Source organism: Mustela nigripes, chromosome 1, assembly GCF_022355385.1.
Source record: "Mustela nigripes isolate SB6536 chromosome 1, MUSNIG.SB6536, whole genome shotgun sequence".
Classification (NCBI taxonomy): Eukaryota; Metazoa; Chordata; class Mammalia; order Carnivora; family Mustelidae; genus Mustela; species Mustela nigripes.
In genome coordinates, this window is record NC_081557.1 from 59,882,908 (window position 1) to 59,910,864 (window position 27,957).

Here is a 27,957-nt window from a genome sequence, read left to right on the forward strand (position 1 = left end):
TTTTATATAATTTTTTATTTTTTATAAACATATATTTTTATCCCCAGGGGTACAGGTCTGTGAATCACCAGGTTTACACACTTCACACTCACCAAAGCACATACCCTCCCCAATGTCCATAATCCCACCCCCTTCTCCCCAAAATATATATATATTTTTAATATCACAAATCCAAGCAAAAGCTACGTACAAATTTTAAACCAATCTGTTTCATGACAATTTCTTGGGCTTTCTTAGAAGGCAGTTTTGTAAAATTCTTGAATGGAAATCTGGACCCAGGCCTTGTTTTTCCAGTACTCCAGGGGGGATGACTCAGTGGTAACATACTTGCTTACAGTTACTACAAATTCCCAGATGGCAAATCCATGGCTTCAGTTGGAACAAGCAAAACTAAGAACTCTGGCTCTTACTTAGTCTTGACAAAGGCTTCTTTTACCTTACCATTTGAAATGTTTTTATAAAAAATGTTTATAAAAACATTTGCTGGTAGACTTTCACAATGCCTTTGAGGTTAAAATGGCAACTATTCTGTTTCAATCCATCCTTTTTACAGAATTCTTACAGAAGCTGAAATCCATAATCATTGTCATCATCATAATAATCACTTACATCCACAAAACGCATTACCACTCACAAAGTACTTTCATACACACAATCTGATTTCACCGTCACAGCATCTCCCCCCACGATGCTGGTATCCCACAAGGTTCTGTCCATAGCTCTTCGGCTCTTTTCACTTTTCACAGTCTCCCTTGTATATATCAATCACACCTGCAATTTTGAGCACCATCCGTGTGGTGACAATGCTGCAATCTTCACTCTCAGCTTAGTGTTCAGACTGGAAATGTAGACGGACACATGTAGCTGTGAACTGAAAAACTCCCTGGGTTTCATTAGGAAATCATTCCCAACATATGGAAACCGATTCTCTTCTCCAGATTTTGTCTCTGTTTAAATGCTTAAGAATAACAATACCATCATCGATCGGTTAACTAAGCTAGAAATTTCAAAGTCTTGGCTTCTCCTTCTCTAATGATCTCTTTAGTAGGATTCCTCCTTAAGGAATATGAATGGTAAAGGCATAGGGCATAGGGCATAGTTTATGCCCTTACCATTCTCTTTTCTGACCAATTAAAAAAGCTTCCTAAAGATGTCTCCCCATTTGTCTGACTGCACATCTCAGCCATCTTTCAATTCTCCTGTCAGAGTCATCTTCCTAAAGACACCAGTCTGGTCAAGACACACCCCTACTTTAAAACTTCAGAAAAATTAAACTGGTGGTGGTATAAAGCATGACGACAAGATAAATCCAAACCTCTTATAGAAAATATTACCCCAAAGCATACCTAACTCCACCTTTCCCACATTGAAGACGTAAGCAGCAGATACATTTGATATTCCCAAAACAAGATCACAGACTTGCACTATTTTCATGTCTTATGCTCTAATTAACAGAACTCTCCTACCTCCTACTCATCCTTTTAAGATCTAGTTCAAGATTCTCCCCAATTCCCCTAGGCATAGTTACCCACGCATCTCTATTCCCAGAGTTTGCTTACATCATCATGATGGTAAATGTTCATATATTCCGTTAAATCTCCCACTGCAACAGAAACTCATCAGCCAAGAACCTCTCATGCTTCTTCATATACTGGATATTTGGCAACATACATGAATTTAATGAATCAAGTATTATGTGTGTAATATACAGAAATATCTTCACTTCAGAGAAGTATAGAAAAGTCATAATTACACAAGTAAAACTACAGTCAAGTTATAATATTTCATCTCCTTCAAATGTTTTAGTGAGAATCAAGTTTCTGGTGTTAAAAGTAAAATGTATCTATACATCGGAATTTTCATAGAAATAAAAATGAGTAGTCAATACAGACTACATTTCCTTCAGACAAAATATTTGCAATAGGTGATAGATAAAAATTAGTATTCTTAATACATAAAGGTTTTTCAGTTGAATAGAAAAAAGTTGTTTTTTTCTCGATAATATGAAAGGTAATTCATGTAAGAAGAAATACAAGTCACTATTAGTCCATAACATAACACTATTCAGAAATGTAAGAAATAAACCAACACCGGAATAAAATTTTTAACCAAACCAACAAATATTATAAAAGAAGATGATAATCAATCATTCTTTAGAACTGGTACTGTCATGTACCCTTAATGAAAATATAAAACCAATAAAACCATCCTGGCAGAATAACTGTACAATATATACACAAAATCTTAACATGTAAAACCCTTTCCTCCTGTATATAATAGTGCAAAAACCTGGATCTGTATCCCACCTACTGTGTAAAGAAGTCAAATGTCATTTAAAGTATTATTAGCCTTAGGAACATACTATGTGTTTTAATTTTTTAGCAACAAACTATATTTCTTTCTTCTCTTTTATCACCTTTATCTTGAACTAATACTAATTTCATATTTGTTTTTGAGGGCTTTTTGTTTTTTGGGGTTTTGTTTTGTTTTGTTTTGTTGGTTTTGGTTTTTTTTTTGTTTGTTTGTTTGTTTTTGCCTCCCTGAGAAATTAACTTGTGCCACATAGATACATCGGGCAGGGAGACGCGGTAGTGAAAGGAAAAACACCTGAACACCTGGTAATCTGACCCATCTGTTGCCCGTTACACACAGCAAGAGCAACACACACACAGAGCCAAGGGGTGGCAATTATTAGTGTGCTCCAGGTCAGAGAGGGAGAGATGATGGATATAATATCAAACAAAAATATATTATCTGGGACAGGAGACATGATAATTTGGAGAAAATAAACTGACAGCTTATAAAAAATGTTTGCCTCCTTCAGTCATTTATCATGCCCATAACTCCTTACAACTGAAATATGAAATGTTAAACAGAAAATAGCAATGTTGTGTTTTATATTCCTTGTATACTCTGTATATTAAATTATCATATGCAGTTCTTAAAATATCCCTATGATACTGAGTGAACGATCACAGTCTCTTCTTTTTTCAGAGTAGGAAATAGAGGATTGAGCTTGGTTAGGAAGTTTAGTCAGGGCTGGGATACCGGGAATTCTTGGAGGTACCTCAATATGCAGCAGCTTATTTCTGGACCATCCCCAAACCTGAAGAATCACAGTTTCTGGGAGTAGAACTCAGAAGTCTGCATTGTAACATGCTATCCAGGGGATTTTTAATGACAGTAAAGTTTTAGATATACTGATGCAGACGGAAAGATCTAGAGTTTTAGAGTCGGTAAAACTGTTTAAATGAGAACTTTTAAGTGAAGATAAAGAAACTATCGTGTGTGTAAAGATTTTAAAATAGCATCCAGAAGAAAATAGAAATGTATTATATAATAATCACTCCTTTGAACCATCAATGGATCTGTTTACATGATGGCATGTGGAGTCCTGGAGGAAACAAGTAGTTATGTTCCCCACTCACTAGAATTGAGACCCACAAAGAAGAGAATGAGAGCTCCTTTCCAGATTCAAGGCCAATGCTTTAGGAAGGCAGGCAACTCATACTGAGTAAGTCTGCTTTATCCACTTTGGGACACAGTGCAAAGGTCATTTAATCATTCACTTATGTAATATATATTTAATGCAGGGCATTGTATTTAAGGCTGAGGATGTAATACCAACAAACTGCTATGGTTTCTACCATTATGGAATTTGCAGAATAGTTGGGAAACAGCAATTGACCCAAGAAATGCATTTATTTTAACAGAGTGTAGTAAGTACTATTAACAATGGGTTCAAATGATAGGAGAGTTTATACTGGGGGCCAGACTTAGAGTAGAGAAGCAGGATGGGTTTCATGAAGGACAGACATTTGGGATGAGATCTAAAGGTTGAGTAGGGCTAAACCAAATGAAGAGATGGTGGGGTATGTTCTGGGGAGAAAATGTAACAAAGGCTACTTTGGAAAGAAATCTAATACTTGTAGGAACTAAAGAGAGTGCAGCTCACATAGGGAAAACAGGGTGTCACGGAGAGTGAAGGTACATGAGCAGGCTGGAGCTAGATCACACAAGATGATATAAAAGATATTTAGAGTGAGCGAAATACTTTTCAACATTTTAAGCAGGGTGTGACATGATCAAACCCACATCTGAAAAGTCTCTCCAGAGCATTATAAAAAACAGTCTAGAGTGGGTCAAGAATAGATGCAGGAAGCCCCAGTTAAGAACATATTACAGTAACCCTAGCAAGAAAGAAAAGGAACCTTCATTAGAGTAGCAACAGTAGAGGTGGAAAGAAAAAACAAAACAAAATGTTTGAAAAAGAGAGGTGGGTAGCTGGTGGAACTTTCTAGAGCAAAACAATGTCACAAAAGAATCAGACTCTTTCTGGAGCCTCAAAATTATACACATTGACAGGTCAAGTCATTGAGGAGTTGAGTGAGGGTCTTTCCACCCAGAACTATAGGGTTGTAAGCCTTGGTAGAAATACCATTTTTGAGCTGAGGATGAAATAGATTTGTGTTGATGAGGGACTCAGGTACCAGAACTGCCTTATCTAGCAAGAGTGCATAAGAGCAGGAGGTAGTGGGACCAGGATTTTAGTTCATCAGTGTTGCAGCTGGAAGGCTACACATCAGTTTTCCTGCCCTTTCTTACCCTCTGAGGATCCAACTACAACAGTAATGAGAAAACCCAACCCTAATAGCTTCTATTTGGTGGAAGGGGGAGAAATTCCAGGAGCCAGAATAGCCCCCATAGAAAGAGATTGGAGAGGGAAACAAGCCATAAGAGGTTTTAATGATAGAGAACAAACTGAGGGTTGATGGACAGAGGTGAGTAGGGATGGGCCGCATGGGTAATGGGTATTAAGAAGGGCACTCACGATGAGCACTGGTGTTATATGTAAGTGATGAGTCACTAAATTCTGCTCCTGAAACCAACACTACAGTATAGGTTAACTAACTTGAATTTAAGTAAAAACTTGGAAGAAAAAAGAGAGAGCGAGATAGATTGGAATTAGCTAGACTTTTATTCTGAATCCAGTTTAACACCTGTCAAATGTATTACCTTGGAATGAGGAGCTTTTCATTTAAAATTCTTCATTCCCTCATCTGTCAATAAAGGGTAATATCTACCTTGAGTTTGTTGTGAAAAATTAATACAGTTAAAATACCTAATATAGTAACCTAATGATAAGTGCTAAAAAATGTTAGTAATTATTATAAGGAGGCATAGCCAAATATTATTGCTTTTAATAATATTACATAAGGGGTGCCTGTGTGGCTCACTTGGTTAAACATCTGACTTTGGCTCAGGTCTTGACCGCAGGGTCCTGGGATCGAGCCCCACTTCAGGCTTCCTGCTCAGCAGGGGATCTGCCTCTCCCTCTTTCACCTTGTGCTTGCTCTCTGTCTCTCAAATAAATAAAGCCTTTAAAAAATAATAAATTAAATAAGCAAGTAAATAAATAAATAAATAAATATATGTGTATTTACTGAGCTCTTACTAAATATCTCTGCTAAAACCACTATATGGATTAATATGGATTATATAAATTAATGGATTATTTTTAGATTAATTTATATAGTCCTAACTGGATATGGATTAATTTATATGATTCTAACTACAACCACATAAAGTGCATAATATAATTATCCACACTTTAGAGATGAGGAAAGTGGAAGCTCAGTCATGGTAAATCATGTGGCCAAGATCGAAGGACTATGAAGTAGTAGAATCTGGATTCAAACCTAGGTAGTTTGACCTCCTTTCTCAGATTTCCCCCACTCTTACCTACTGTGACCCATAATCTCTTGTATACTCTGAGCAGTAGTGGGATGTTATAGAAGGAGCACAAGTTTGCTAATACTATAAAGACTAGTTTAAGTGCTTGATCTAATACTTGTAAGCAATGATTTTAGGTAGATCACTTAATGTCTCTTAGTTTTACTTACTCAACTCTGAAACAGAGATTTAAACAAAGAAACAAACTATATATAAATATATAGTTTGCCTCTGTGTATACACATATGTGTGTACATATATATACATATGTATATATATGAATGTACCTCTCTTTGTGGCTAAAACACAGTTGGTGTCAAATGAATGAAAGTTGAATAAAGGAGTCTATTATATGAGTTTAAAATCTCTTGTATCAGTGGTCATGAATATGATGGACTGTCACGAGTACAGGCCTTTTACTTCCGCAGCCTAAAAAATATGAGTGTTAGCAGTGAGAACAAAATAGGAAGAGTCAGGTCCAGGGGCTAGAACCAGGATTTCTATAGATTCAGACTGTCTGTCATCCTGACATACCTACATAGAAAGAGAGAAAGGAACTGAACCAAGGACACGGCAAGCTAAATAAAGTGAAACAAAAAACTTCATTTCCTCTTTCTTTGAACTACTATATATTTTTTAATGTTGAAATAAAGGTATCAGTAGACAGGATTTATGGAAAATTATAATCCATTTTCTGGGGAAATAAAGCCATTGCTAAATCTCACCTGGAGAAAGCCGAAGGACCAGAAAGAGTGCATCGCTAGTATGACTACACATTGGCACTTCTCAGCACAAACCTCAATGTGCATTTTTAAAACCCAAAGGGAATGCAAAGCTCGGTTTTGTTTTCATAGGAGACTAACTGCTGACTGAAGATGTGGCATTTAAGGCATACACCATGGAAATGAGATTGTCTGAATCATGGCTTCTTCAGGCCTACTCAATCCGCCCCTGACTGACAGGCCCAACTTCATTTATACAGAGAAGATCTCTTTGATGAGGAAATTCAACATATGACTAACTGGGAGTTTTAGAGAAGCGTTAAGGAATGGCATTTCCAACACATGACAGCATTTTGCAAGTATGGGTGATTTAAAAATACACACACACCAACACACACATTCACACACACACACACATACACACACATATATACATATGGGGGAGAGAGAAAGAGAGGAAGAGAGGTTAGGCTTTTTTCTCCCCAATTTTTATAGAGTGTGACCTACATAATAACAAGAATTCAGATGTAAAGAACAGTCAGTGAAAGCGTTCAAAAAACAGTTCAATTCAATAAATATTTACTGCAGGCCTACCATACATCCAATGCTGGGTCCATGATATAAGTACTTTGCCTTAAGTCAATACCACGCAATGAGTTTGGAGCTAAAGTAGGGCAGTGTAGTTCAAGGAAGATGGAAAGTGTTTAATTTTGCTTAGGGCCAGAAGGATCCACTGAGAAGGTTAAACTAGTATATAATTTTGCAGTCCAGATAGGAGTTCTCCACTGGAACCACACTGCAACAGGGCAGAAAAGAAAGCTTTATTCCAAGAAAGCATGCCCACACCCAAATGACAGGGTTTGTGTTTTCCCAGGATGGTATAAACATTTAAGTTCACCAGGAATAATGGTCATGCATTTGAGATGCAGTGCATTTGAATGGGAAAAGCACAGGGCATTAGCTGTAGGTCTGAGTCATTAACCTCTCTGAACCTCAGCTGAGAGTTAAAACTTGGAATCTCTAAGTTCCCTTCAAAGTCTAACGTTCAATTGTTGTGTTAAGCTCTCAGAACCACCAGGTTAGAAGTCCTATCCTTCCTTCTCAAAGTTGGAGAGGGAGAAAGACTGCTAACCACATTGATTATTAAAAAAAAAAAAAAAAAAAAACCTTCAAAATATCTTGGTCAAGAACCAGATTATCCATGGGAAGAATGAGTTACCCTTTAGCCTGTAGATCACCATTGTCCAAGAAGAATATAATGAGAACCAAAATATCAGTCACATATCTATTTTTAAATTTTCTAGTAACCATATTGAATAATGTAAAAAGAAACAGATAAAATTAATTTTGATACTATATTTTAACCTGACAGAACCAAAATATTATAATTTAAGCATGTAATCAAGAAAAAATATTAATGAGATATTTTACTTTTTTCCCACACTGAGTCTTCAAAATTGAATATTGATTTTACACTTATAATGCATCTCAATTCAGACTTGCCACATTTCAAATGTTTAATAGTCACATGTGACTAGCCAGCCACTCTACCAGACAAAACAGTTCTAGAATGTATCTTCAAGAAACTGCTTAGACCCCTCAAGGGATATATGTATTCCTCTACCACTTGAGGGTTTAGGCTTGAAATTAATTGTTATAGTTGAATGATGTCAATTGTTAAGGCTTTGATCTCTAGGGAGTTTTCCCTGGGAGTAGTAACATCACCCTTACTTACACCCTAGCAGAAAGGAAGACTGGGTAATTATCTTTCCCATTATGGGGCAAGAGGGGTGAGAGGGAGACATCACTAAAGAAGGAAGAAGTATATCATTGACTCAGTCTCCCTGGCAGATAAGACATTTTGAAAGGCTTGTAAATATTACTACATATAAGTCATACAATAAAGTCTATGCCTATAAAATAGACATAGGTAGAGAAAAAATTCAAACCTAAGGCTATAATATTTAAGAGGTGGTGTTACTTGAGTTACCCCTGATTGGGCACATAAAATTCTAGAGTTATTGCAGCCCAGGTAGTCTAGAAATCTGAAATTCCTCCTCCGATCTTTAGGAAACCCTGTTTTTAGGCACCTCTTCACAAGCTTGGGCTAAGTCTTTCCCTAAACAATACTTGAAGTTTCCTATCTCAGTTGCTTTTCCTCTTTGCTATCCAACAAAACACTCTATCATTCCCTCATAAGTCTACTGAATCAAAACTGGTTTTAACACTTTCCCCTTCACCTCTAAACAGAGGGGGTCATATTTCCACTCCTTCTAATTATTAAAGATTTCGCATGAACTCTCACAAAAACTCAGCGGTTCTGGAAGGCAGTATGGTGCATTTGAGAAAGACTGTGTCTATCATCTGCTTGCAATGTGACTTTGGGCATATGAATGTGCCCCTCTAGGTTTTAGTTTTAATGTCTATTAAATGGGGGCGGTGACGGGGTTGTTATAAGGATTAAAATAAATACAGATTATGAAATTCCCAGCACATAGTAAGCACTCATTGAGTAAATTCTTCCTTTTCTTTTGCAATACAATGACCATCGATGGCCCTGTTAAGTATTAGTGCTCTTTTGACTCATCCCCAATAGTTGCCCTCTTCCCCAGGAGTAGTATCTGTCTATTTAAATAAGGCTCAGTAAGAATTACACATGGAAATAGGACCCTAGGGCTTTTTCCCCTCAGCCTACTCAATGGAACTGCAGTGAAGAAGATAGACATTTTATATGCTCTTTTTCTCTGGAGGATATATTATCCCTTAACTGAAGATTGTGTCAAAAATATTCTGCCCAGGATGCTCCTGAGGGATTTTGTGGCACTAACTGTCCCTCCCACCCAGCCAAAGCCCTACATTCTGCCTCTAGCCATTTCTGTCTTACAAGCTCTCCAGACTGTGGTGCACACGGGGGAACTTGGCTTTGTTTAGCCCTGAAGGAGGGGATAATGAGGGAAGAGGTGAGAATCACCTAGTGCTGCAAAAATCAATGTTATTATTGACTGCTGGACGAAAGAAAAGGGAGAACAGCCTTGCTGATTGTGGTGAACCAGAAGGCAGGGAAGGAATGGGAGGTGGGCAGCAGAGTCTACATAATAGGAATGGGCAGACAGCCTTGACTGAGTAACTCTCATTACAGAGAAACAGTTCTGTATCACTGATCTCCACCCACCCCCAGCCTCTACTGCTCCCATGATTTGGCAAACCTGTCCTTTAACTTGTTTATCTGAACTAAAACAGTATTTTAGACCTAAAAGGGAGAGTGAGTGCTTTTCACTATGCTGATGAAGTCTCGATTTTTCTTTAATGTATTTTGAATTTTTCTTATTCGCTAATTACATTAACTGAATTTTTTGAACTAATCAATTGCTTTTCTAAAAATTTTATTACAGAATTTCCTTTGGACAGAATGTTTTTTATTTCAATTTAAATCCAATAACTCATTATCTACTAAACACAGACATAGATATCCTTTCTTAATAATGGCTCTATCGCCTGTAAGAATATAGTGTTTAGTACATAAGGGAGATTCAATTAATGTTTGCTTAAAAAAAAATGTAACCTGAAGATTCAGGAGTCCGTTCTAGAAGAGAAACATGAGTAAAGACTAAACATCTCTAATATTAGGTGTATACATATGTTACACTGGTAAAACAAAGTGCTACACTAGTAATACAAAGTCTAACAAGTATTATACTGACAATACAAAGTAATACAAAATACTGGAGAACAGGAAACAGTGAAGGTCTACCTAGGAGAAGATACTAACTGAAGGGACTTGATTGACTGGATAACTACTATGTAAGGGAGAGAAAAGGTAAATACTTTTCAAATCTAAAGTAAGAGACTGATCAAAACCAATTAGAAGGAAAAATGATGACAAATGTTTTTATAGTGTTTCAGAATTTACAGGTTTTCATATACATTATTCTGTTCATGCCTTGTAACAGTCCTACAGTGTCCAATGTGTGTGTTTTAGGTAATCTTTTGTTTTTGGAAAAAGATTATTTGGAGCTCTCTTGGTTTGCAAAATTAATATTTAATTTTTAAATTATAAATTATAAAGTCTAGATTTTTACTTAACTTCTTAAGTTCAATATATAATTTACTGTTCTATTTATAAATCTAGCAAGATTTCTACAATCACAGTTAAGGAAGTTCTTATGACTTAATTAAATTCCCCTTGTATATTTTAACCTGCATTTATAAATTTAATATATTAAATTTCCTTTTAAAGCTTTTCCTAATTGTACTTTATCAGAGTAACAAACCTTCCCAAGAATTTAAATAATTATTTTACATCTGAAAATTATACCAAAACATGAGGAGTTTTAAGCTCTCTTCTATTTTCTACTATAGTGCAAATGGTAAGATTCTATTTCTCATCTTAAATCTCAAGTTAAAATTAATTCTTTGACATTCTAAAAGTGAATTAGTTAAATATTTTAATCTAACAAATTCTCTTTAAAAATGCAAACACATGCACTACTAAAAATGTGTATTATTACATAACAAAAATATTAATTAAAAAGTTTAATTTCCTTCATTATTCTATAATTGATCAAAATCTTTTCAGGATTAGAGATATTTGCCCAATAAGAAAATAATTATGCCAATTTCGTGATTGGTTTACCAAGAAATTTTGAGGGTATTTTACTTACCCGACTGAGGTTGTAGCTCATGTAGAGATCTTGGCTGGGAGACAGATATCTGCAAATACTGAAGGTGATTTTTCTCACCTTCTCAATGATAGACTAAATATTGTTTACAGTCACTATCTCATGAATTCCAAGATTGAATAAAAGAATTTTTTCTTAGGCCATGTCCCCTGGATTCAAAATATACTGTAAGGGAATTGTTAGCTACACATGTGCATAAAACTTCCAAGTTTAAGGCTAATGCTCTTCACTGCTTCCATTGACTCTTCACTAGCTTTCTTGAAATATTCAACATATTCTGAATGGATCCTGCATACCACTTAGGATTTATCTGTCCAAAGTCATGTTCATTTTACTAAGTTGATGATAACATTATCAACTTCAATTAGAACATCCAGAAATTAAACATCAGAAAAACTGATTTACTCACCCAGAAGAATTATAGACTATTTTGCAAGTGGAGATGATTAATTTCAAACCTAGGTCTTCTACAAAACATCCATTTTTTCCTATATCTCTGCTGTGGCATGAGCAATGGATGGATACATTGTTGGACTGGATTCTGGCTGTATATGTTGCATGTAAGTAGAGTCTAGCAGAGGTAATGATAGAAAGGTGGTGAAGGCCATAGCATAAAGTGAGAATTTTTATGGCATTGAGAAACACTTCTTATCTGTGTTTTAGAAAAATAAGTTTGGTGACACCATGGGAAGGATAAATTTGAAGGGGAAACAGAGAGAGTCAGTGCCTACATTGAGAGGTAATGAGAATCTTCACTGAGGAAGAAAGAGATAGAAAGACAAGAGGTAGGAGAAATCACTCAGAGGTAGACTCTACAGGATTAGTGCTGATTAGATTTCTATAGGGGCTGGAGTGTTAAAACTGATTTCATGTTTCTGCTCTAAATGCCTAGGAGAATAGTGATAATAAGGAAGTTGTCTGGTTGGCTTCTATTTAAAATAATAAGACAGACAGACAGACAGACCCCCCCCCCCACACACACACAGTTCAAAACAATTATTTGGTGGGGTGAGTGTAGAGACTGTGTTAGGGGACTAGCTAAAGGAACATACTTGCATTAAGTATCATAGTTTCTCTGTTTGAAGTAGAACGGCAAAGACGCTTTTGAAACTCAGACTCACCGTATATTTTTTTCCAAACTGAATCTCATTTCAAAGCTATTCCAAGGTTATACTTGAAAGTTTTCTATCCTCTGCTGAAAAGTAATGGTCTGAGAAAAACAATGCTTTCTGTTCCCACCTACCTTTATTTATTTACTTTTCAAAAAAGTTTCCCTGGTAAGCAGCCATTAAAAAAGATGCTTATGAAGAATTATTAATGATGTGAGAATGTCCTTATGACATGGTATTAAATGAAAACACGGGGTAAAAATAATATATCTTGATCCTACATGTGTTATACACAAAACACATATACATTCATCTATACACACACACATATATTTTTAGAATGAAAAGAATACAGAGATTTTATATATGAGTGACAAGGCTATGAGCAAGTATAAATTTTTTCTCCTTTGGACTTTACACATTTGTTATAATGAGCATCTATTGTTTTCATTATCATGAAAACAGTTGAGATATAGTTCATACTGACCCATTCAAAACTGATTTCTATGTTTACTTTTCCCATGAGTTTAAAGAGTACAGATTATAAATTACTTGACTAAACATCCAACATAAGTGCCAAGGGCTCCTTTAGTTTCTCCAGCAAGACTCAGGGATCCGCTCCAGAAACCTACCCAAATCTCTCCATTCCAGTTTCACTACATACCCTGTGGTCTCATTTTCCTCTCCAAATCTAGGTACAGCCTTAAAAACCAAGTAAATAAATCTATGTATACCTTTTTAAAGAATATGTAAATCTCAGTACACCCATTAAAAATAAATAATAAATAAATAAAACATGACTCAAAATTTGTCTCCTATTCATCTTTCATCTTAAAGACATTCCCTCATCTTCTTTCCGTTGAAAGTGTCAAAGTCCTTTATGAGCCTACACAAAAAGAAAAAAATCTAGTTTACATTTCATAAATATTTAGGGCCAGACCTTCCCAGGGCCAAATATCTCTTTGTTTTATTGTTCATCTTTCCCTTTTCAATTCTCAAGAGCTAGGTTCTCCTAGCAATACCAATTCATCCTGGAGAGTTTTATTACCTTATTTACTGCACTAATAACAAGAGCAGAGTTGAGCAAATTGTCCTCTTGCAAAGGGTCAATTGGTTATGACTGTCTCTTTAGAGCAAGCACCCCTAGAGTCACCCCTAGAGTACAGTTCACCAGGCTCATGGGAATTCTTCTGGGCAGTAGGTAATGGAAGAAACTATGACATACCCAAATCAGGGGGAACTGAGATCTGATCAGATGCTAAATCAACAAGCCAGAGAACAGCCCAACAGAGTCATCGAATTTAAAGATATGCAAAGCCGCCCTTTGATGAAGAGAATCAGAAGCCAAGGTACTAAGCACCAGGGCAAGGATCAAGAGTAAGAGAGGTCTGGGATGCCTGGGTGACTCAGTGGGTTGGGCCTCTGCCTTCTGCTCAGGTCATGATCTCGGGGTCCTGGGGTCGAGCCCCGCATCGGGTTTTCTGTTCAGCAAGGAGCCTGCTTCCCCCTCTCTTTCTGCCTGCCTCTCTGCCTACTTGTGAACTCTGTCTGTCAAATAAATAAATTTAAAAATCTGTAAAAAAAAAAAAAAAAAGAGTAAGAGAGGTTTTCTTCCAGGTACTGTCTTATCCTGAGCATTGGTTCCTGTTTCTGCGATTTATCCTCATACCAGTTATTTGCTGTGAGGCCCTGGACAACTAAACCTCTGTAACTCAGCCCCTTCACCTGTAAAATGCATTTAATAAGAAAAACCTTCTCTTTGAATTATTGTGAAAATTAAATGAGTGAAGTACTTTGAACAGTGCCTGCCATCATATCACTACTAACTCCATAAACATTAGCTATTGCTATTAGGCATACTGAAGTATGTTAGTAGACAGGCTAAGTCTCAAAGGACAGGGCCAGGACCAGGGAAGTAGTACTGAACTATGAATTCTCAAATGAGTACACTAATCAGTAAATGGACCAGGCTATATGGACACCTAGCCTGTGTTCAGGGTACGGCTTTCACACATTTCCCTCTTGGTGTTTGCAACTATTGTAATTCATCATCTCCCAGATGCATACTGCTAATTGAAATTGTATGTTCCTTAAAGTAGGGAACATGTTATATAGTGTTTTTTAAATTGTGAGTTATAACCCATTCGGTATCCATTCAAACTCATTAAGGGTAAATAAAGATACAGGTTTTAAATGGGTCAGTACGAACTCTATTATTCCTCAACTATTTTTTCTGATTAAAATATATCTAGAAAATCCTGATCAAAATTATAAAAATGAAACAAATTTTAAAAGGTAAAAAATAAAAAGGGAAGAGGAAGGGGAAAAAGGTTTGTTATAAGGTACTAAGTTTTGAAGTAATTTGTTACACAGCAATAGGCGGCAAATATGCCTACTGAATCAGGGGCGTCTGGGTGGCTCAGTGGGTTAAAGCCTCTGCTCAGGTCGTGATCCCAGGGTTCCGGGGTCGAGCCCCACATTGGGCTCTCTGCTCAGCAGGGAGCCTGCTTCCCTTCCTCTCTCTCTGCCTGTTTCTCTGCCTACTTGTATTCTCTGTCTGTCAAATAAATAAATAAAATCTTAAAAAAATAATAAATAAAATAAAATAGAAAATGCCAGAATGCATAGCTTTTGGGAAAGTTAAGTATTACTTTGTGAAACTTATATACTTTTTAGTTGCAATTATTAATTTATATTTCTACTATGGGTTGCAGTCCAAAAAATTGGAAAAACTTGGAATATATATGTTACTTATGCAAATATTAGCACATAATTTCTCAACAAACTTGTTGATTCACTGCTGTAATTCCAAACAGAAGCCATAAGGCAGTGTTTTCCAAACTTGTCTTATGATAAGAATTATCTAGCATAATTTCCAGATTCCCAGGCTTCTTCCCTAGAGATTCTGATGTTGGAGAAATAATGTCATAAAAAAGGCGATAATTTTGTCATTAGATAGGAAATTTGTTGAAAGCAAAATCAATTCTCCCTATTGTGTATGTATTCTCATTTGGTGGTACCATGTCTAATCCAAAGGCACACTCTGTAAAATATGTCCAACTTTTTAAATGATTTCATTCAATTATTCATTTAGCAAAACATTTATTGATCATTTGCCACATGCAAAGCAATGGGATATAAATGCATACGAGACATGCTTCCTGCCCTCAAGTAGCTTTGAGTAGACTCATTTCAGAATTAATATAGTCCCCTGATGATCAAAAGATCTGAAGCCAAAAATAAAATGAAGTCTTGAATGTACATGTATGACATAAATTATGAGTGACTACCATTCAAACTGTTTAGAGGATTAAAAAGCAGTAAAACTGCAATGGCAACCATATAGGAAAGCATTCTTCTCTAATTAATACCTGTTAAGTATAGAAGAGCTGAGAACCAGGACCACAGAGCTGAGGAGATCTCAGTAATAGGGCAGGAAAAACAAAGATAAATATCCAAAAGTAAAATTGCATACAGAACTAGATAACTTGTCTCTAGTCTCAACTGGTATAACCTGATCCAAACTGGTAACATTTCTCACCTGGATTACTGCAGGAACTTCTAACTAGTTTCTCTGCTCTGGCCCTTGTCCTCTTAGTCTCTTTTCAACACAGCACCCAGAATGATCTTGTGAAGAAATTGGCCAAATCAAAGTCCTCCTCTCCTGAAGCTTCTCTGGCTTCCCATCTCACCAAGAGAAGAGGCCTAACCTACAAAAGCCCTACATGAGTTGCTTACTCTTGCTCTTTCTCTTGCAAGCCACACTGGCTACTTAGACATTCCTTCAAATGCTGGACTGGCTCCCACCTCAGGGCCTTTGCACTTTCTGATACCATCTCCTACATGGCTAATCCCTTCACGTCCTTGAGGTCTTTACTCAAAAGTCATCATCCTCAAGAGACTCTCACTAAACACTCTGTATAAAACTGTAATCTCAACACCTTTCCACATTCACATTTCTGATGGTTTTTCATGTTTTATTCTTTTTTTCTTTTTAACATTTGCCATTATAGACTATGCACTTTAGTTTTTTTGTAAGATGTTTATTTAGTTATTTTTAGAGAGAGACAGAGTGTGTGTGCACAAGTCAGGGGAGGGGCAAAGGGAGAGGGAGAGAGAAATTTAAGCAGACTCCACGCTGAGCGTGGAGCAACACTTGAGATCATGTGACCCATCACATGACCCATAAGATCATGAACTGAGCCAAAAACAGGAGTTGCACACTTAACTGACTGAGCCAACCAAGTGCCCCTACACTATGGATTTTACTTCACCTTTTTACTGCCCATTCACCTTATTAGTATTTAAATTCCATAAGGATAAGGATTATTGTCTGATTATTGTTTGTTTTATTCCACCCTGTATTTTTAGCAACTAGATCAGTGCCTGACACATAATTGATGCTCATTAAATATTTGCTGACTGAATGAATGTAGAATCAGAACAAAACCTCATATCCTGACTCTTACCACCATTTACTAGAAGGAAGCAAAGAAAAAGAAATGGTAAGGTCATACTACACAAAACATACATAATTTTACTATTTAGCTAATTCTTTACCTTATTAAAAAAGATTTGAAGTGTCTGTGATACAGTGGTTATAATGGTACACTACACTGCCTATTTAGGAAGGTTTTTAAAGGGTTTATAGTAGAACAGACCTGAAGCTATCTTCATAGGCACTTAATATTTGTGTGACATCGGGCAAAGTTTGTTCCCTAAACTTCATGAAGATGATTCTTTTATCATAGGTCACTGGAAAGCACTTTGAAAAAATATGTGCAAAGTTATTGGTGAGTCCAGGCCTTATACTAAGAGCTTAACAAATTGTAGCTATCATTGCTATTGTTTGTGGTTCTAGTTTATTCTTTCAATTAATTCCTTGTACTATTTTTTAAAGTTTTGTCTTAAAGAGCCTCATTAGAAATTATAAATCCAATACATTGAGTAGGCTTTAGGTATTATAAACCTAACATACTGAGCAGGTGCACACCATTTGGAGGCCATAATACAAAGGCCCAGTGAGGGACTAATATATTATTGGCCTCCTAAAAGAGATAATTATTCCACTGAAACCCTCAGAGGGACCACTCCTGACTTGGATGAGCCATAGGTGTTACACAAACTGTCCACACATTCTGATTCATGACTCCAGGCCCTGCCTACAACAAAATAATGTGTTTATTAAAAGCATCAATATGTGGGATGTATCGTGAAATCTAGCTGAGAGTAGGCATCAGTAGCATAAGGAGGTAGAGTTTCTGCAAGTTCCCCCTTCAATCTGTCTATTCATCATTTTTTTAAAATTCCTATATAAAAAATGCAAGGGGAAAAAATGAACAAAATAGTATATAGCTCCTGTCCTCAAAATGCTTAAAATCTAATTGCAGTGAGGGCAATACCCAAACATAATAAAAATTACCTAGCAATGTAAGATATTAATGGCAAAGTGATGGCATAAGGCAATATAAGATTTATTGCCATGAATGATGTAAAAATTGAACTCATTTTGATTCTTAAATCTAAGAAGAGATAAAGTAAGGGAGTTATGTGGCTGTACCAGCCTCTTGTAAGATAGATACCCTGTTCTACTTCTTAAAGGAAGAACAGAATTTAGACAAGCATGACCCTATATAGAAGTGATTCCCATTGCGGGAAACAATTTTAGCAAATGCTCAGGGCAGAAAAGGGTGCAGTGTTTAGAAAAGAATGACTTCATTGAGTAAACCTAGTAGAAATAAGCATGATGAATGTCTGAATTGTAGAGTGGTTAGGCATCCAATAAATTGTTTTAGTTTGAATTATTGATTCCCTCCAACTTAGCTATATGACCTGGCTGTGCAGATCTGTGAGAGTGACTGAAAGCAAGTGTTTGTGATTGCCAAATCCAGTATTTAATTCCAAAAGCCTATATGACTTTAAAGTCTACGGTTTTCTTTTTTCCTTTCTCTCAAAAAAAAAAAAAAAAAAAAAAAAAAAAAAAAAAAACCTTAAAAAGCATTAAGATAAATTAATCTGGGGAAAAGTTGAGGAATAAAGAGAAATCTGGTATTCAGTTAATGCAATCGTCGAACAAATATTTATTCAGCATGTACTATGTACTTGGCATTGTTCCTGATGCTGATAATACAGAGACCTGAACAAAACAAACTGAAATCGTTGTTTCTGTGGAGTTTACAAGCTCATATGTGCATGTATAGTAGTCACTATCACCAGAGTGATAGTGGTGAGAGAAGGATATTATATCTGAATGGTTCTCATTAATTACAAATTTCTTTTAATTGGGCTCAATTCCTGGAATTTCCTGACATATTTTTACTGAAAGCAAGTTTGAAGTCTTACCCCTATCCAGTGGCCTCAACTTTATCAGTTACGAATTAAATTGATTGAGTATTTATTATATTCTGAGACTCTTTTACAGTACTTACAACCCTTGGCTTATATAATTCTTCTTATTATTATATTATTATTATTGAACATCAGGTAGATCAAAAATTTTTTGTACAAAAAAAGTTTCTATGCAATCAGTGGGAAAGATTGACCCAGATATAGTTCTTTCGGAATCCCAAATCCTTTAAAATCATTTTGATACACTCTTTTTCTGAAAAGTTCTTATATTTACTATTAAGGAATTTCAAAAATAGAAGAGAATTCTTGAATCTATGAGGTAGGTGGCAGGATATAGTAGAATGAGAAGGAAAGCAGTAAACTGGGTCAAGGGGTCTAAGCCCTACATTAGGTCTGCTTCTGATACCCTGTGGAAAAGAGATACTGGCCATTTTCTTTCTCTATCTTAACTTTCTTATCTGTGAAATGGATCTAATATTTGCCATTCATATTCATATTTCAGAGACTGTGGGTTTGTGAGTATATATGTATGTTTACAGCAGCAGGATAAAAGGGGGAAATAATGAGATGAGGAACATAAAGCTACTTAGAAAGGCACAAGGTAAGTTATTATCAATATCATTACTTTCAAAAATAGAGCCATTTTTAAGGACAAGATGATATGTACATCTGATACAACAAATTTCTTATATATTTTCTTATCAAAGAGGTACATTTTGTACAACATAAACAATTTGAGATGATGAGTTATTATACATCTTTATAATGATCCCATTGCTCCTTTTTCCTTGAGCTGTCTCAGATTAAGTTGTTCTAATCATATTCTTTAAAAATTTAAAAGATAAAGTTAAGCACATAGGATATGAATGTTTATTGAACTCAAACAAAGCTAACAACAACAACAACAACAAATCCACAGAATGTAAATCATACCCTTTGTTTAGAAGTTTTCATTTCTTTTCCTTCATTAGAAAGCTCTCCTTCAAAACACGGGTGGCAAAAGAACACAACTTCTAAGGAGTTAGACTGTGATGATCACTCAGTCCACTCTCACAGCACTGGCTTTAGCTCCCATTTATTTGTTTTGCCCTATTAATTCACTGTTCAGCCTTGCAAGACCCCATGCCCCATCCACTGCAAACTATTTGCAGCTCTCCAAAGTGTTTTACTTCTCAGTACTATGTTTTTGCCATTCCTTCTACCTGGCGTGACTTCCTCGCTCTAGGCTGCTTGGCAAAACTCCATTAGCTCTTTCAAGATTCAACTCAAAGGTGACTTCATAGTGAAACCTTTCTTGATCAGCCCGTGTAAAATTGGTCAGTGTTCTGTTTTGTTTTGTTCCTACAATGCCCCACATAGACTTCCATTACTAGTCCTGTAATATTTCAAACTACTTGCTTGTTTGTATGTCTGTGGCTTTTCCAAGATTGGAAACTTCTTGAAAGCAAGGACTGTTTTCTATCAATCTTAGTTTCCCAGACTCTAGCCCAGTGCATAAATCACAGTTGTCTTTCAAAATTTTTTGATAGATGAATGAATGAATGGTGACGCATGAGTCACATTCTGAGAATTCTTAATTGTATGTGTGTGTATAGTGGGTGTACTATAGATACATACACAGTCCATACATACTAGAAATAGAGACACACATACATAGTGTATACCCACAGCACAGGATTAATGCCCGTGTTACATAAAAACACATATGAAATATAATGTTCCACTTTCAAAAAATTCTTTGGACTATACTATATTATAAATGTCCAGTTAGCAAAACAATCATTGTAAAACAAAAGATTGTGACATTTAAGACTAATTTTGTGCAGAAAAAAAATAAATAAGAGGTGTTTATATTTATTAAATCTTAACCACCTTAAAGTTTTGGGTCACTGTAACACCAATCATGTTATATCATGGAAATATAAGAAGCTATACACTCTGAAAGGGACTTTACCAGAACCAAGCAAGTAAGTAATTCAAGGCACAATAGAAATAAAATCAAATACTTTAAAAGGTAATATGAAATAAAACAAAAATTAAAGATAAAAATTATCAGATAAGACTTCATTGTACCAACTTGATGGAATATCAGACCACAAGTGAAATGTAAACTCATTCGCAAAACCTTGTTATCTCAGAAGGAAAAGATAACCCTAAAAGAAAATGATGAAAGAAGGTGCAGGAACTAATTATTGGAAGGACTTAAGCATATGTAAAGTTGACGTTCAACAACTCAAAGCAAGGTTTTATGTGTTGTATGTGGCAACATGCATGTTCTGAGCTTCTACTGAAGCTTTTGTATTTCAGTACAGACTAGCCAAAGTACTAAGAATTTATTATCTGAAAGTCATCTGAATTAAGATACTATTTGTAAAACTCTTTCATTCCTTTGCTTATGAGTTTAAGTGAGAAAAAAATTACAGCACAACCCGTAAAGACCACACTGATAGTAGTCAAGAGTTTAAAAAAAAAAAAAAAAAAAAAAAAAAAGATGGATTTCCCAAAACCCATATTAAAGGAACTTTGGACTCAGGTTTTCCTGCACTTCTGGAATATGGCAATGGACTATCAAAACAAATGTTATCTCTTAATCTAAAATATGTATGAAGATTTCTCCGGGGGTGGGGAACCACTTTTCTCCTTCAAAAAAGATGAGAAAAAGATGAGGAGGGAAAACATTTACAATTCATTGAGCTTACAAAACAGTGCATGCCATACCCCATAATAGGAATAGGAGTTGATGATGGGGAAATCCAAGCTGACATTAGAGCACATTCTAGGTTTTTAAATATCTCTTTCCATCTCTTTTACTATATCCATCATATGTATGGGAAAAAATTGATTGCTGAAGTTAATCTTAAAAGTAGTAAAAAGTAAATTCTGCAGAACTCTGCAAAATCACCCACACAATGTTGCCAGACTATAGTTGTAAAAGAATTGGTCACCAAAACACAAATACTACCTGTTTGAAATTCAAATAGAAAACAAAAAGGCTTACAAAAGAGTGAGCAACAGGGAGCTCTTTGATAAAACTTGTAAACACAGAAAACAAAACTTTCCTGCCCAGACACATTAAAATACTGCCCCAGTGAAAAGGGGGAAACAATTTACATTGACATTTTTTCTTTTAAAGATTCTTTGTTTTAGGTATTAAGACTTAACTGCCCTTATTTATTTATTTATTTTCCCTGAAAGGCAATCAACTTTCCTTTTGGGCTTCCTTCAATAAGATATGCAAGTTCACAAAGCTAACAGAGGATGTAATTCACTTAAATTATGCAACAGGAATTCCACAGCTGGCCTGTCTGTCTGGCTCAGTGCTGAATGAACAGTGTCAGAAAACCTCTCCAACAATAATGCCGTCCTTCCTGACAAGGGGTAAATCTCCGAAACTTAGGCTCAACTTTGGAGGCTCATTAGCTACCGCAAGTGAATGTCAGCGGGGTGACAACACTGGGGCAGGGGCGCCCACGCAGCCCCAGCAACCAGCCCACCCAGAGACAAGGATCCATACGATCAGTACCACCAACTTCCAATGATAACAATTTGTTTATATGAACAGGATGGTCAGATATCCCACAGATCATATTCTAATGCCATAATAGCCACTAAATTTAATCCCCAGCGCTTACTCAATTAAGCTGCACGAGCACAGGCAGCTCACAGCACTTTTTCAGAGAAAGACTTTAATCTTAATTTAAATCATGCTGTATAATAGCTTTTTTTAACCTTCTCTGATTTCTTGGTTCTGGCCTACCTAAATAATTGTCATCTTTTCATCCCCCAACTCCACCCCCCAAGTGTGAGCGTGAACCTGAATTACAAATAGTTAAACCTGAAGGTCACTTCCCAGCAGCGTTCCAACATGCTCCCCCAGCGAGGCTGCTCGGCAACAATAAAACAAAGCCCTTGCAACCACCTGTAATAATCTGCCTGCTCAGCCAGCAATCCGAAAAGTCCTGAAGCTACACAAGGTAGACATTTTCTGCAGCTGGTTTAACATGTATATTGTGCCCAGTTGCCGGCTCGCCTCCTCTTACCTTCACGTTAGTCCGGAGTGCACAGTAACATGCAAAGAACATTGCAGTAAATAAGGAGCATATGGACCGGTATTCAGCTTCTCAGCACAGCGCAAGCCCCACACACACGATCCTGGGCATGTGCTACTAAGGAGCATCCGTTCCCTCTGTCAGTTTGAAAATGCATTGATCTCTGTTTTCTCTGACTACAAAACGACATGTCTTGAAGGCACTGAGTGAGAGCTCAAAATCTCTTCATTGGCTATATATAGCATTGTGCCCAGTAATTTCAATTAGCTGAGAATTCAGCATCTGAAAGTTAAGACTTCAGTTGCTTTTCCTTCTAGCATTTTAAATCACTGGGTTTAAAAAAAAAAAAAAAAAAAAAAAAAGGGGGGGGGGGAATGAGCTCACTCAGGAAGGAGGGGGGGGAAAGGTGAAGAATGAAATTTAACCAATGAGTTACTTATATTTCTGGAGAGCCCCGGTATTATCCTATTAGATACTTTACAATGGGACTGCACCGGGCAGACTCTAAATGAAGAGGAAACCCCTTTCCCTTTGGAGGTTTAATATGGGCTCTGCACTAGATTCCAGGCTATTCTGATGCAGCACCCTGTTTGGCAAATCCTACAAATCACTGCAAACACATCTCAGTCTGCTTTTTCCTGTGGAACAGGACCAAGACCAAAGGATCCCTGTCTCCTCAAGTCCCCTAAAATGTAAGCGGGGTTCCCCTAGGGTGATCTGTGGATACATGCCTGAGAAATACCACCTTCTCTTACTTCCGTGTCCTGTAATATCTGTTACATCTTCCAGGGATGGATAAAGTTGCCAGGTTTGCTAACAAAACACTGCATCTGTTTTTTTTTCCCCCAAATTAAGCTTTATTGGTAAATTATAATCAATAATAGAGGATGGGATTGAAATGAAGATAGAAGATTCCAGGGGATAACATAACGGTAGATTCAGTAGCTACTGCTGCTGAATGTAACATGTTCAGCTGGCTCTGTAAGGATAAGAGCAAGAGAGAAAAATAAAAGCTTCTGCCCCCATGAATCCATAAGGGGGAAAAAAAAAAAAACAACTTAATTCAAGAACATCGTCAGATCCTACTGTCTGTTGTCATTCCAGTCAGGCACCCGATGCTGCAAATTAACTCAATTTTTACTGAGCCAAAAGGACAAAGTCCAATTTAAGGTTCGAAACTCTTATTTCCAGCCTAATTCTCAGCTAGAATTCTGAAGCTATCTGGCGAAATGCAAGCAGAAAGGAACAGTTCTCACTGCAGCAAAAATAGTGGGAGGAAAGAGTGGTTATGTCTTTGCCACGACGTTCCCCCATCAGCTTACAGCAACAGGGAAGATCAGCATAACTCACTAGAAAAAGCTGCAGTGACTTTTAGGATTTTTCTTTAACATGTTTTGCATAAGGCCCCTCCCCTCCGGAGCCCGCAGTGGTGCTGAGGCACCGTCAGAGGCACTGGGCATTTCTCCTGGGCGATGAGGTGAGGCAGCTTCAGGAGCAGCAAGGTATTTAAGCAAAAGAAATTAAAGGAAGAAGCAAATCAGGATTTTCTATTTCTCTCTTAATGACAAGCATTCAGAAAGTGTCGTCAGTTCTGACTAAATAGCTATTTTGGGCTGTCATTGTTTGTGCCTTTTTTTAGGAAGGAAAAAAGGCGATCTTGTCTTAAGCTGGAGATTCTCTAGCATCGTAAGAGAAGGCAGCTCCTTAATTTGATTCCCAGTTCTGTCTGTCATATGAGCCTAAGTAATTACAAATTGTGAGCACTTGCAACACAACCAGGGACTTCCAGGACATCCAAACAACAACATGGAGGGCCAACTCTCATCATTCCACAACTTTTATAATGGCTTTATGTGCAAAACCAAACATTTCAGTTCATAACACTTTCCTCTCCTGAGGTCACAGCAGGTCACATTTCCTGCAGCACTTCCTGATAAACAAACCCAAACATAGCAACTCAATGCTACAGAAAACACAAATTTTAAAATGCATTTCTCCCTGGGGGGTTCAGAAAATTTTTAAAAACCATTTTTTCAATTTGTCAATAAGTTATGCTAGTTTATGTTTTTGTTTTTGTTTTTGTTTTTTTCATTAGGGATCGTGGTTGGGGGAAGCAACTTTGTAGCTTTTTTTTAAAAAAAAATATTATCTTAGTAGACCCTAGGGTATTTGGATGGCCCAGGAGAGATAGAAAAGAGCTAGGAAATGTTACAAATCTCAAAACAGTTCATAGGGAAGGATTAAGTAAAAATGAAGTTACAGGTGAAAAAGCACATGGAGATTTATTTCCCTGCCAAGGCATTCAGGGAGGCTTCTGACAGAATTTCAGATACAGGGTGCCTGGGTGGCTCAGGGGTTAAATAAAGCCTCTGCCTTAGGCTCACGTCATGATCCCAGGGGGAGATTTCTTCCCACCCCCACCCCCAACCCTGCCTGCCTTTCTGCTTACTTGTGATCTCTGTCTGTCAAATAACACATAAAAACTTAAAAAAAAAGAAAGAAAGAAAGAAAGAAAATGTATGTACATTCTAAAGAAAGGCTCTTAGACTTGCAGATCTGCTTAAAACTCCCACCTACTCTTACCCATCCCACAGCATCCCAGTATGGAATGGACCTGGGCCATACCCATAGATTTACTGCTTAGATTTCCTAACCGTACTAGGATAGCGGACTTATTTTTCTCATTTTACAGATACAAGGAAAGCACTAACTACAATGACAACGTCCTACTGAAAAGTGTTTCCTGTTTTTAGGCAGAGCTCAACAGGACAATGTACCTCTGAAAGAGTAACATTCGCTTTTGCAGAAGGAAACAATAACTGGCTATATATTTATGAGATGGCACAGTAAAATTAGGCTCCAATCCTCATGAGCCAGGAGTCCTCGAAAATTCCTTCCACATCGGGTCCTCTCTTTTACCATTTATAAAACCGCAATGTCTAAAATGGGGATCATACTTAATTCATAGCATCACTGAGAAGGTTCAAGATGAATGCCATCATCAGAATAGTCTGGATAGATCAAAATTTAAGTATAAAAATTGAAGTAATAAACATATTAGAAGAAAACAGATTTAGTTTTGGCTTTATATAATAGCAGAGTAATCTGAAGCCTTGTAGAAAAATAAACAACTGTGACTATATAAAAATATAAAAATTCTGCTTGGCTAAATTGTAACAATGGCAAAAGGCAAAAGGGGAAAACAATGCAATATATTCAGTGGAATATTTCCTCAAGATACAAAACATGTTCATAAGTCACTAAGAAAAAAATATGAACATGAATGAAAAAAATAAGTAAAGAACATAAAGTGGTAATTCACAAAAAGACCATACAACACATTTAAAATGCTTTACCTCCTTCATACTTAAGGAAAAGCATAAAAATTAGAAAAGATTTTTAAAGTTGATATATCAAGTACTAATGGTGAAAACTTTGGGAAAGGTATTTAATCTATCAAATATTTTAAAAGACACATTCTCTTTGATGTATTGATTCAACTTCAACTCTCAGGAATTAATCCCAGATAGATATAGATATATATAGAAAGAGATACACACACACACACACACACACACACACACACACATATGCAGATATATTATAAATACCCATTAATGCAAAACTTACTGTAAGATTACCATTTATCTATACCATGGAATACTGTACACTTATTAGAAAAATATAAGGTACATATACATATTCTTATATCAAAAGATATTAAAGTTACAGTGTTACACATAAAAGCAAGGTTGTTGAAGAGTTCGTATATTATGAGCCCATAGTTATATGTATATTTATATGTAATTGTGGCAGAGGGGTGTGTGTGTATCTGTGCACACATGGGTATAAAATTTTGGCAGTGTTGATCATTGGGAATTGAGATGAGGCTTAGGAAGGGAAATCAGATATTACCTTTAATTTTTCCTTTTATATCTTCTAAATACTACAGTGGCCTCACCCACAATGAACTATTAATCCAATATCCTCTCTAGGTAAATGAGAGAAATAAAGATACAGGAAGGGACCTGTGAGGGGATCTGCCTTTTATAGCAAAAATGAGCACTGGTTAGAGATGATCATGACACAAGGGATAGAAATGTACCGATTCTTAAGTGATGTTAGCTCCTGAGTACCTGCTGCAGCGTGACATTGTCCTAGAAGGCATATAATTCTAGAGTGTAATATATTGTTCTTAAAGCATGGCCTTTAACACAAGCCAGCAACTTTATTTCTTAAATTAAAAAGTGGCTATCAAGTAAACTTGATTTTAGCAAATTTTTACCGTAAGCACTGAATTTAGAACCTGACACCTACATATAGTCCGTATCTCTTTCTCTCTCTCTTTCTTTACAATGAACACTGCTGTAGCTCGAATGTTTATGTTCCCCCAAAATCCCTATGTTGAAAACTAATCCCCAATGTAATGGTATTTGGAGGTGAGGCCTTTGGGAGATAGTTAGGTCCTCAGGAATGTGATTACTGCCCTTACAAAAGAAGGCCCAGACAGCTCCCTTGCCCCTTCCACCATATGAGGACACAATAAAAAGGCGGATATCTATGACCAGAAAGTCAACACTCACCAGATCAGTGGGCGCCCTGATCTTGAACCTCCAGCCTCCAGAACTGTGAAAAATAAACTTCTATTGTTTATAAGCCAGTCAGTTTACAGTATTTTGTTATAGCAGCCCAAATGGACTAAGACAAGCATGCAACACTTTTTGATTATAACCTAGTTTCTGTAATTTTTTAATATTAAAGCAATTTGCAATTAAAACTTGTTAATAATAATGACAGCAACAATGTCTGTTAATATGGACAAATAATTCATATATCTGGACAAAATTCTCAATTATAAAATGAGGTTGTACTATCTAATTCTTTCTTAAAGGCAGAATAACTTTGGTAGGTTTGCTTGGTTTTGTTTTATTTAATTAGGACAGATAAGATGTGTTTAAATGTTAAGGATCCACTAGATTGTATTCCAGACCAATTAAATCAGAATATCTGGAGATGGAATCAAGGCATCAGAATTTTATAAAGATCCTCAGGTGATTATAATGTGCAGCTAGGATACAGAATTACTTATAGCAGGGTCAACTGCTGATTCTATAAAGAGCCAGATAGGGAATATTTTATACATGCAAGCCGTACAATCATTGTTGTAACTACTAATTCTATTACAACTACTCAACTTTGATGTTGTAGTGAGAGAACAGCCATAGACATTATATAGTGTGCTCCAATAAAACTTCATTAATAAACATTAAAACCTGAATTTCATATAATGCTTAGGAAGGGAAATCAGATATTACCT

General features: G+C 36.4%; 1 protein-coding gene across 3 annotated transcripts in view; it reads right to left on the minus strand.

Moving 5' to 3' along the window:
• The window catches only part of DLG2 (discs large MAGUK scaffold protein 2), a 1,549,658-nt gene that overhangs the window by 1,341,920 nt on the left and 179,781 nt on the right, over positions 1 to 27,957 (minus strand). The window contains exon 1 of one of the 3 annotated variants that reach the window (XM_059411997.1): positions 22,632 to 22,787. The exons of the other annotated variants lie outside the window; for them this stretch is intronic. Coding sequence (XP_059267980.1) covers positions 22,632 to 22,673 — 42 coding nt within the window. The 5' untranslated portion in view covers positions 22,674 to 22,787. Of the gene's footprint in view, positions 1 to 22,631; positions 22,788 to 27,957 lie in introns of those variants that run through there. 3 annotated transcript variants of the gene reach the window in all.